Source organism: Sciurus carolinensis, chromosome 7 (genome assembly GCF_902686445.1).
Source record: "Sciurus carolinensis chromosome 7, mSciCar1.2, whole genome shotgun sequence".
NCBI classification, from domain to species: Eukaryota; Metazoa; Chordata; class Mammalia; order Rodentia; family Sciuridae; genus Sciurus; species Sciurus carolinensis.
Window position 1 is genome coordinate 89,575,695 of NC_062219.1, and position 12,838 is coordinate 89,588,532.

General features: G+C 34.4%; 1 protein-coding gene across 4 annotated transcripts in view; it reads right to left on the minus strand.

Moving 5' to 3' along the window:
* Positions 1–12,838, minus strand: part of Smap1 (small ArfGAP 1) — a 184,160-nt gene that overhangs the window by 79,969 nt on the left and 91,353 nt on the right. For all 4 annotated transcript variants that reach the window (XM_047557844.1, XM_047557843.1, XM_047557845.1 and 1 more), the window contains one exon: positions 9,764–9,839. In XM_047557844.1, the coding sequence (XP_047413800.1) occupies positions 9,764–9,839 (76 nt within the window). The remainder of the gene's footprint in view (positions 1–9,763; positions 9,840–12,838) is intronic.

Consider the following 12,838-nt stretch of genomic DNA (forward strand, 5'->3'; position numbering starts at 1 on the left):
AAAAAGTGTTTCATCCAAAAGCTTTTTCACACATCTTCCTCTCCAATTTCTACATGCATAGCTGATCACTTTAATGGAAGCATTATCTTCCTGCTCTCTTTTACTGCCAGAATATAACTGAAATGCATTTACAAAATGCATAATAGATCTTTGGAGCCATAAAAGTGACATCTCTATATTGCCCTATCATATCAACAGTGTCTGTGTGGAATTTTTAAGATGATATTACAGATAGGTCATTATGTAATGTCAAAATAACACTGCAAGATGACAAGTCCTCCTTCAATCTCCTTGTTAAGTTAGTTATGACAGTAATTCTTGAATCACAACCCAAGACTATAAATTTCAGAATGTTTTCTACCTGCACAGTGCTGACTCTGTTATAACTGCATAAACTAGCTATTTAATTACTACTAAAGCACATTTATATAGAATTAGTAAACAATGCAAGAAAATGTAGATCTTTCATTTAAAAAAGGTCAAAACTGCATTACATCCTGGTTTAAAGATAATCTGTCTTACTGGATATTCATTTACTAGAGATCTTTAATTGCAAATTTACGTAAAAAAAACAAATTAAAAAATAATAAAATAACCTTAAGATATGATAATTTGCATCATACAGTCTCTTTATCTCAAACTCATGTAAAATCAGAACATAAAAATATGAAAGGGTCTGGACATAGTGGCACATGCTTATAATCCCAATGACTCAGGAGGCTGAGGCAGGAGGATCACAAATTCAAGGCCAGACTCAGCAACTTCGTGAGACCCGTCTCAAAATTAAAAATAATAAGGGCTGGGGATGTAACTCAGAGGTAAAGCACCTCTGAGGTTTAATTAATTAAAAAGCAATAACCATCAAGGATTACTAGTCCTTAGAAAAGAGTAAGATTTTTCATTGTAAAAGTGGTTGCTCTCCTTTTGAGATGATGATAAACTGATTTGGCTAATCTCAAAACTAAGAAGTAGAAATGTAAAACTTTAGTCAATAAATATTAGTAATTTAACAAATATTTTAATGCAAAAAATGGGGGAGGGAGGAAATAAAAGGCTTTTAATACCACATTCCAGATGGGAAAGAAGAATGAAAAAATCATATAAGCAGATCAACAAATTATGTTACACCCAAACAATGAAATACTATTTGCCAATAGAAAAAGAAATGAACTAAGAGCACATACAAAAGCAGGAACTTCAGAAATATGCAAAGAAGGATGTCAGACACAGAAGAGCACATAGTGTTTTATACTATTCATATGAAAATCTAGAAAAGAAAATGTAATCTACCGTGATAAAAAGCAAATCAATGGTTTATCTGGATAGAAGATGATTAACAAGGGGCACAGAGGAGCCTTTTGGAATAATGAACAGGTTCTTTATCTGATTATGGTGGTAGTGATTACACAAGAATATATATTTGTCAAAACTCACTAACCTGCCATTAAAATACCTATATTTTATTTTCTACAAATTAATCTCAATAAGGTTGATTTTTAAAAAGTCAATGAGCAGGGTAAAATACATTATATTAGTAAGGAATAAAGAAACAGCTAAACATTGACAACTGAAAGTAAGAAACACTACAAAATATGGAAGTGGAAGATGAGAAAAGAAAGGATGGGAAAGATAAAAAGAAAATACAGAAGCAACAAACACCAGGTGCTCTTATCTCTAAATCTCTCAAAACCATCTGATTCTTACCACCTCTACTACCAACCTAGTATGAAATCACCAATATTCAATTCCTGAATTAGTCCTAACAAGTCCCTTTATTCTTTTCCAAACCCATTCTCCATACTTCATCATTCTGAAATGCAAATTTTATCACATTCCCTGCTTAGATATCTTAAATAGTTTACATACCTTATTCAAGGACAAATTACAAACTCCTTAACTAGGCCACACCTATCCCATCTCCCTACCCTTCCCTGCCTGACTATATTCTGTTCTTTAGGTTTCAGGTTTCTCTAGTCTATTTTTCATGACTTATCAGTCATTGCTCTTACTGTTCCCACTGTTTGAAATACCAAACTTCTATTAGTTCCTACTTATTGTTTAATTTTGAGTTGACACTGCCTTCTCCAGGAAATATTCAAAGTATTCCTTGCTACTTTCAGACTGAGTTACACAGCTCCCCTATGTGCTCCCAAATAGTTTCTATAATAGTTTCCTGTTATAAAAGTTATCACATGCTGTCCTGAAAAGATCTGATTACTTATTAATATTCTCTGTTCAACTGAAGTTCTCCGAGGTAGATATTCTAGTCTGCTCACTATTTTTAGCAATTAACAACCAATATTTCTCAATAAATGTTTTTGATTGTTAAAGGGAAAGAGGAGGAAGAGAGAATTTCAGAGGGAGAACTAAAGGGAGACTCAATCGCCGTTGTTATCATTGTCCTGTGGAAGTTCACTGACTTGCTAACATGCTTTTCTGAAATCCCTTATATGTTATGATCATTTATTTTCAAACTTAGAATTTATTTTTAACTACATATTAATTTCCATTCCACTGAATTCTCACACTTTCATACTGGTGGAGGAAAAAAGACTCTGGCCTTAGAAAATTTTGCAGGGAATTGGCAGTGTCAGTAAATTCAGTAGTCATGTTTAAAAGTCCTTCTATTCCCCCACTTTTATCCATAAGAAAATATGCAATGGAAATCTAGTGAAGAATCTTCAGAAAAAATGAGTTAACACTCTTTCCTCCAATTATTCTTAAGTTCGGAGGTTCTCCTCTAGGCCAATATCAAAGTAAACTTGAATGAGGATTTGTGTTGGGACTAATGACACGTTAACTAACTCAGGCTGACTCCTTACTCCCTGGCAGGTGAACAGGATCAAGGCCTCAAAGGCGGTTTCAAAGGTTAACGACGATAAATCGGAACACCATCAGGGATTAGTTAACCATAGTTCTGTGAACGTGTGATCAGCTCATGCTCCTGCTTGCCATATGGTCCTATGGGACTCTCGCCTGCGTGAACCCCCCATGCCTTGCTGACCTTTAAGCTGACTGGTTCCCGCTTAGCCCCCACCCTACATAAAAGTTATTTGATTTCCTCAATAAACGAGTTCCTGCTGTGACGGGTCTCCCTGACCATCTGATTGTCCTCCGCCCAGAGGGCTGGGAGCGGGTGGTCAGTCGGCCCTACCTATCCCAGTCTGACCTTGTTTCTCTGATAAGTGGATGCTAATCTATAATGGCAGGTGGGTGGGGGAATGAAGTAAGTCTGGATTATATAGAGGGGAGTAAGGGGAGGGGAGGGGGTGTGAGAATGGAAAGGACAGTGAAATGAGACAGACATTATTACCCTATATGCGTGTATGATTGATTATACTATAGGTGTGACTCTGTACCATGTTTAGCCAGAGAAAGTAGTCAATGTGTCAAACACATTCTACTGTCATTCTAACTAATTAGAATTTTAATACAAAGGTTTCCAGCTCCTATCTACAAGGATAAGGTAGACAAATACATTTCAAAATCTATGAAGTATTATATAAAAAAGCACACTTATTTGAACACTTTTATTAAAATTATGTATTCTTATGAATTTTTGAAATTCTTGCTATTATCACCATTTTAAACAGAATAATGCTATGATGATAAAACCTAGTGATCCAAAACTGAAAAAGAAATGACCACTAACAAATACCTTATAGATTAAGTGCTAGCAACAGAGTGCTTAAAACTCATTTAGATCATTCTTGGATATGACTTCTAAGTAAAGAGTAAAAAACAATTCTCAAATGGTTATTTAATGAGCTTTCAATATATCATTAAGTTCAAACTTTCCAGAAGTTTAGAAATCATTTGAAAAAAGGATTTCTGGCCAGGCACAGTGGTGCATACCTGTAATCCCAATGACTTGGGAGGCTGAGGCAGGAGGCTGACAAGTTTGAGGCCAAACTCAGCAACCTGACATCTAGTCTCAAAATAAAAAGGGCTGGGGATGTAACTCATGGTAAAGAACTCCTGGTCAATTCCCAGTATCCTCTCCCCACCTCCCCAAATAAAAAGTTTTCCAGTGTCATTTATACTTCTGGCATGTCTGTTTACACAAAAGCTAAAAACATTTACTAAATTAATAAAAAATCACATGGAAGACATATCAATTTAACTCAACATTATTAGGAGTGTTAAAAGACACTGATACACCCAAAGTTAATCAAGTAAACATGGCCACCAAACATGTGGAAGAAAACTAGGCCTTAATATATTAACTTTTAAATCTCTGAGTAAGAAATATATCAAATTTGTGAAAGCTTTCAAATGTTAAGTCCTTTACTTGCCACATTAAGTCATCCTGAAGACAATAATTAACATGGCAACTAAAATACCGAGAGATTAATGAAATGGACCTCAAACCACAATTTTGCCAATGATCTAAAGTCCTAGAGTTAAATTTGAGTATTTATTTTTCTTAATTATGTGCTTACATTTGCTGTTTCCACCTTCCTTCCTCTTCACTAACATAATTACCATGACCAGCTTTTTTGACAATTATATGCTAGGCACTGTACTAAGAATACAGCATGCCTTTATCTTATCTCTTACAACAATACTATGAAGTGTAGACAATATGATCATCCTGCTCTAAAGAAGAGGAAACTAAAATTGTAATGAAAAGAACTAATAAAAAGTATAAATCAGAAACTGTTCTTTTACCCTAATCCTAACTTACCATCTAAAGAAAATGAAAGGAAGAGGTGATGGTGTGCAGTGGGGGGAAGATGCTGAAGGAAAAAAGCAAATAATGTGGCAGTTCACTCTCATCTACTCAGATCTTTAGGAATTCCCTGCATCACTGTCCTTCCAATTTTGACTATTGGCCAAGGGAAGGGAGAAGAGGAGGGCATAACAAGCAGATTTCTGTGGTCCAAGTGTTTCAAATTTCCCCAATTACACACTGAATTAAGAAACAGCCAGGGAGGACAGACTCATTCTATCACCGAAGGAGGCAGAATTCTAAAATATCCACCAAAATTCACACCTCCTGGTGCACACCCTGTTTAATACCCTCCTCTCAATTGTAGGCAGGACTATGAACATAATGGATTTTTTGCTCCATTGTTTAGGCTGTTATATGACAAAGGTGAAGGAACTGTGCAGAAGTAATTAAGATGCAAATCAGCTGATGATCAGTTAAGCCAAAGGAAGATGACCTTGGATGAGTCTGGCCTAATCAGGTGGGTCCTTAAAAGCAGGTGGGCCCTTCCTAAAATGAGAGAGCAATTCTCCTCAGCCTGGAAGAAGTAAACTGCTATGCTGTGAGAGGATGGGGATATCAGGCAAAGACTTGAGGGTGGATCCTAGGAAGATGTCCTATGGGACATTAGCAAGAACATGGAATCTCAAGAACCGTGAGCTTGGAAGAATAGCCTGAGCCTCATATATAAGATCATAGCCCTGGACAACTCTGATTTTGGCCTAGTAAGATCCAGAGCAGAGATCACCATGACCCAAGCCCAGACTCAACCTACAGAAACTGTAAGATAGTAAATAAGTATTGTTTTAAGTCACCAAATTTCTTGTAATTTATGAAACAGGAAATAAAATTAATATAATAACCAATCCCTTTAAAAAGTGCAAAATCCTGAGCACTCTGGGATTCAAGTTCTCCATATAATCTGTTTGTCTTTTGAAATTTACCTCCTCATGTATTTATTATCTCTTCCTCATCTACCCACTCCTGATAAGCCCTCTTTCACACCTGCTAAACAGAAAAGTTTTATGAAGGACTCACCAAACCCTAAACACCAAATAATATTCCCAGATTTTCCTTCCTCACCTCACTTTGGCAGAGATGGGAGAAAGTGTCCCTTCAGACTGAAAAGTCTTTCCTGCATTATCAACATTTCCTTCTTACATACCAGCCCATTTCCTCTTTGCTGATAGTATCCCTATCGAGGATAATCTCAAATATAATTCCTTTAAGAATTATTTGAGTGGAAACGAACTACTGCTTTCTAAATTCTGTTTCTATAGCACTTTTACTCTTATACAATGACAATTACTTTACTCTACTTTAGAATACAGTTCATGTACATGTTCATGACATGCTAAAAGTGTTTGAGAGTAAGCTACTTGGGGCAACAATTATACCAACTTCAGTCCACTGCACATGATACATACTCAGTAATGTTGCCTGATTAAATGAACACATAAATAAAGGAATGATCCAAAGGGCTTTCAACAGCCAATTTCTGTGATTACATATCTATTTTCAAAAAGGAGATCAGCACAAATCCCTGGAAAGAATGAAGAAGTATTGAGGGTCGATATGAATGAACTCAAAGTGCCCATGTTTGTGTCCAGGACCATGTAGTTATAAGACACACACACATAAAATCTTTTCTAGTTTGAGACTATATAATGGTGAACATTTCTTCCAGAACAAAAACATTTCTACTTAGAACATATTTTCCTTTGTTTTTGCCCTTCTCTGAACTTTGCTTTTCTCCTTTAAGCCTCCTTCTGTAACTCATGTTTACAGTGCCACAGAGCACTCAACACTGTAAGATCTATACACAACTCCTTTCATCAAAATAACACACATAAGTCCCTCTGCTTTCTCAGAAGTACCATGTTGAAGCCACTTTCCACAACTATAAATAAATCCCTACGAATGAAGGAGATTCCATCCTCTCCTCTCACAAGCTATACAATGTATTCCAATGAAGACTGGTTCACAGACATATTACAGATGGCCTGGGAGGTAGAGGGGTAACAATTGAGAAAAAGAGCAAAACTGCCTTTTTTTTTTTTTTTTGTAGTTTATTGTTTTCTATTTTGTCACAAATTTTGAAATGTTTATGCTAGAGAAAGGCAGTAAGTATACTGGTATTGTGGTTTAAAGGGTTAATAACTATTGCTTTACACAGAGGAAAAGGGTCACCTTTAGTCTTTACTGCAAAACTCTTAAAATAAGAAAATAAATTAAGAGCAGTAACACACTGGAACACCTTTAAAAAAAAAAAGATGAGAAACAAGCAGAAACAGACAAATTATAAAAATCAAGCAAAAGCTATAAACTAATTTGGAACTATTTAATATTGAGTAACAGTAACATCAAGCTTAATAGCCACTTGAAAGAGCTCTTTATCAGAGTCATCTCTAGCTTCCACATGAGAGAAAACATACAACCCTTTTCTGTTTGACTTGTTTAACATAATGGTTTCAAATTCCATCCATTTTCCTTCAAATGACAAAATTTCATTATTCTTTATGACAGAATAAAACTCCATTGTGTATACATACCATATTTTCTTTTCCATTCATCCACTGATGAACACCTAGGCTAGTTCCAGAGTTTAGCTATTATGACTTGTGCTGCTATAAACTTGGGTATGCGTGCATCACGAGTGACAACTTTAAGGAGGAGTGTTATGGTACTGTTGGGGCATATTCTGTTCCTAGTCTTCTGAAGAACTTCCATACTGATTTCCAAAGTGATTATACTAATTTAAATCCCATGAACAGTGTAAAAATGTTCCATTTTCTCAACACCCTCTCCAGCATTTATAATTATTTGTGGTTTTGATGGCTGCTATTCTAAGTGGAATAAGATGAAATTACAGTGTAATTCTGTTTGCATTTCCTTAATTGCTAACAATGTTGAACATTTTTTTGTATATTTACTGGCCACTTGTATTTCTTCTTTTGAGAATTATTATTGTAGTGCACTTATCCATTCATTCATTGGGTTATTTGAGGTTTTTTGTTTGTTAGTTTTGGTGTTAAGGTTTTTGAGGTTTTTATATATTCTAGATATGAATCCTTTGAAGAGTAGCTGGTAGAGATTTTCTCCCATTCTGTAGCATCTCTCTTCATGCTCTTGTTTCTTCTCTGTACAGAAGCTTTTAATTTGATGTCATCTCATTTACAAACTCTTGCCATTACTTCCTGATCTTTAAAGGTCCTACAGAAAAAGCTACTACTATATGTTGGGGTGTTGGCCCTACATTTTCTTCATGCCGTCTCAATATTTCTGGTCTAATTCCAAGGTCTTTGATGCACTTTGAACTGATTTTTGGGTAGGGCGACAGACAGGAGGATCTAGTTTCATTCCACACGTGAATATTCAGTTTTTCCAGTACTTGTTTAAAAGGCTGTCTTTTCTCCGAGGTATGTTTTTGGCACCTTCATTAAGGATCAGAAGATTGAATCTGTGTGGGTTTGTCTCTTCTATTCTATTCTTCTTATCTTCTATTCTGTACCACTGGTCTATTTATCTATTTTTAAGCCAGTAGCATGCAGTTTTGATTACTATAGCTCTGTAGTATAATTTGAAGTCATACTATGATGCCTCTAGCCTTACTTTATTGGTTTAAACTGCTTTGCCTATTCTGGGTCTTTTGTTCTTCCAAATGAATTTTAGATTTTTTTCCCCCTAGTTCTGTAAAGAATACCACTGTTATTTTGATGCAGACTGCACTGAATCTGTATATTGTTTTTGGTAGTAAGACAATTTTAAGAATATTAATTCTGCCTATCCACAAACAAGGGAAATCTTTCTACATTCTTGTATCTTCTTCAATTTCTTTCTTCAGTGTACTCTAGTTTTCAGTGTAGAGGTCTTCCACTCCTTGGTTAGATTTATTTCCAGGGTTTTTTGTTGGTGGTAGTGGTAGTTTTTGAGGCTACTGTGAATAGAAAATTTTCCTGATTTCTCTCTCAACAGATTATTAGTATACAGAAAAGCAATTGCTTTTTAATATTGCTTTTGTAACCTGCTACTTTGCTGACTCTGTTTATTAGCTCTAGGAGTCTTCAGTGGAGCTTTTCGGATCTTCTATGTATAGGATCATACCATCGACAGTGATAACTTGACTCCTTCCTTTCCTATTTTTATTCTTTATATTCCCTTTTCTTGCCTAATTACTCTGGCTAGAATGTCTAGTGCTATACTGAATAGCAGTGGTGAGAGTAGACATCTTTGTCTTTTTCCAGATTTTACAGGCAACACTTTCAGTTTTTGAATTTTTTAGTATATCATTTCTCCATATGGACTGAAAATGACACAAATGAAACAAAAACTGTTGCCTATGAAATACTTAACAAATGATTTCACCACAAAATTAGTTTATAGCTTATTTACTTATTTTTGGTACTGGGGATTTAACCCAGGGGTACTTTACCACTGAGTCAAAACTGTTGCCTATGAAATACTTAACAAATGATTTCACCACAAAATTAGTTTATAGCTTATTTACTTACTTTTGGTACTGGGGATTTAACCCAGGGGTACTTTACCACTGAGTCACACTTCAGTTCTTCTATTTTTTGAGACAGGGCCTCACAAGTTGCTTGGCCTCACCAAGTTGCAGAAGTTGGTCTTACTTGTAATCCTTTTGCTTCAGCCTCCCAAGTTAAATCACTAGGTTGCAGCCTTGATAAAAGTCAAGATAAGACTTGACTTTCTTTTTTTTTATATATATATGTTCCCGGAATTTAGCAAAATAAATTTTTCTCCCTTTTCTGTTAGTAGCCTCATCATTTTTGTAAATTTCATAAAATTAACTTTATTAAATATCATATAAGCATTTATTAAACTCTTATTCAGACATACACCCTTCTGAATCAGAAGATCTGCTTTGCAGATCAATATTATGTGACCCTCCTCCCCAAATTTCCAATACTTAAAATATCTAAACATACATAACTAGCATATTGTTGCAACAAATAAATTTAACTGTACTGTAAACTTTGATATCTATTCAACAAACATCAATTGTTTAGAGCTGAAGGTTTTACTTACATTTGTAATAGCTATAGCGTTTTTATCATAGTATTTCTTCTTTTCATATTTATCTCTGATGAAAAATTCTACGGCTCTGAAAACAGATAACTTAAGGAAAAGCATAAATTTAGTCACGTTTATTTATCTTTATTCATTCTCTCAAAAAAGACTACCTTTTAAAATTTTTTACTCTCCTATGTGTGCTTTCTCTTAACACTATTTCTGCTTCTAAGTTCTATAACCTTCTTTTCTCTCCCCTATAAAAAAAGTTCAATTTTTCAGGAAATTTTCCCATTCAACAAAAACCACCCAAACCAACTTCAAAAAGAACAACTGAATATTATTTTTAATTCCTCCACTACCACCACCACCCCTACCCCCAACTAAATTCAATTAAGATTCACTTAGAGTTAATAGTATAAGTAAAGAAACTAACACCCAGGCAGTACTCACAATGTGTCAAACATCATTCTATAAATTGTGCATATTGTTTCCTTTAATTCCTCTCACAACTCAGTAATAAAATACTCTTATTTTCACATCATAGATGAAGAACTAGTAACTTAGAGTGTGTACTGTATTGTGATTCCAATACAATGCTGTTTCCCACTAAACATGCTGTATCATACACAGGTCAGTGTATCATATGTGATTCCTTTTGGATTACAAAAATAAGGCCAAATTTTTTCTTGCAAAGTTGAAGAAGGGAGAAATCAAGAAGCTAAAACTAGGGATTTCACTATAAGAAATGCTTTCAGGAATTACCTAAGTAGTAAGCAATTAAAAAAAAATTATCTAAGGTCAAAGTTAATCTCATTGATACGTACTGTTTTACAAGGATACAAAAATAAAATACAGTGTTAGTATAGGAAAACTTACTAGAAACTTCCTAATTATTTAACAGAAAACATCACTTTTAAAAAATCAAAGTACACAAGGAAATTTTTTAAATTCCATGGTAGTCACTCAAGGAAGGGCTGTAATTTAAGGAACATACTACGTCTTTGGTTGCTCTCAGTTTTCTACCTTCCTCTTTGAGCAAAAATGTCTCACAAGGTCCTTATGTGTTTTTTCACAAAATTCCAAATGTGAATCAATACCTCACTATTAGTTCACTTAAAGAAACTATCCAGGAGTTAGCAAACTTTTTTAAAAATATTTTTTAGTTGTAGGTGGACACAATCTTTTTATTTTATTTTAAGTGGTGCTGAGGATCAAACCCAATGCCTTGCACATAGGAGGCAAGCACTCTTACCATTGAGCTGCAGTCCCAGCCCCACAAACTTTTCCTTACATAGTAAATATTTTAGGCTTTGTTTGAGAGCTGATAACCATTTAACTCTGCCTCAATAGCTACAAAGTGGCCATAAAAACTTCAAAATGAGTGGGCATAGCTGAGTTCTAGTAAAATATCATATAAAAATCAGGCAACTGGTTCACAGGTCTGTAGTTACTGACTCCTGAACTCTATTCACTGCTGAAAGCAAAGAATAGCCATGATGAATTTAGAGAGGGAACCCTGCCTATAAACTGTCATTATACAGACAATTAGAGAATGTTCAAAGGAAATTTTGTACAACCTCATTTGTTATACTGGTAGGTATTTATTTAACTTGAGGTTACTGTGACTCTGAACTTAGCCAATCTATTAGACCCATGCCTAGGTAAAAAAGATAGTCATACTTACCTCACAAGGTTGAAAGATCTATCTATATATCTATATATAGACAGACAGATATATCACTTAGTGTAATACCTAAGAAACAGCAAGTATTTGATTAATGAAGTTAGTTTTTATTTTACATACTTTGTGCCTCAGTTCCACCAGTTTTAAAATGTACTTATTTAGTATCACCTTACAGGATTATTTTAAGAATTAAATATGTTATATATGTAAAATACTAAGGAAGAATGGTATGTGATACAGTGCTATTTTAAGTTTTAGCACTTATTAACAATATAAAGATATTTTGATAGGCAAATCTGTTAAAAAAGAGGGCCATTTATAATGGGGTAAAAGGAAGCAATAACTGGGTTAAGGACTAAGAGGACTTGCAAATAAGTTTAAACGTATGTGTTAATGAAAAACAACAACAAAAGAGCAATACAATTGAACATCAGGAAATATTTATCTTCATGTTCCAGACTCCAGATGTCATTTAAGATATAAGGACACAGATGCATTGATGTAGATTAACAACACAACCAAAAAAATAGAAAGAAAATGTGAGTATTTTAGGGAATAGAGATAAAGAATATATTAATAATAACTCAAGTTTAAGTGGCTGATTGGGAATTTAATAAATAAAAACATCAAAACATCCCCAAATCATCTCCATGCCTATAATCACAAATCATTAGGTAAACACTCCTAAATCTTCCTACCTTCAAAATTAACAATTAGTACAAGCTCAGAAATTTTTTTACCATTACTACTATGCTTTATCTTTTAATATGTATTTGTTTTTTATGACTTTTCTCCATTCTTTAAAGATATCACTTGAAACACAAATTGATATCTACTCCCAAAGAAAAAAATCTAGTTTCAGACATATACCATTGACAGCAATAAAACTTCAAAAAGCCCAAAGGAGGAGAACTGCTGATTAGCTTTGGTGCACAACAGATCTCATGGAACTGAGGTAATTAAAGTTTTTAGATAAGATGAAATATCCTAATAATGAAAAGCTTAATGTAAAGCTTTATCATTTGTCATGCTTTAGCACATGTAGTCTATAATTAACCACATCCCGCATGAGGAATTACACTTTCACAGCAGCTTTTGTAAAACTTTTATAAACTGTAAAGCTTTTTAAAAGCAACAAATCTTGTTAGGAATGTAATGAGGTCCCATATTATATGAATTTAACTAGTTTGATTTCACATTCCTCTAGGGACATATATCTATAAATGTACAGAGATGTTAGGCTTTAAAAAGCAATGAGCTTTTTGGAAGGAGAGGAGGAAAAAGGAGGAAGAGAAACAGGTTCTCTTACTAGACTCCCTTATAAAACCAAACTATTTTATCTATAAAAGTACTAAGATGTTAGGCTTTCCAAAGAGCCATGAGTCAGCTAGCTAGCTATTTGTTTG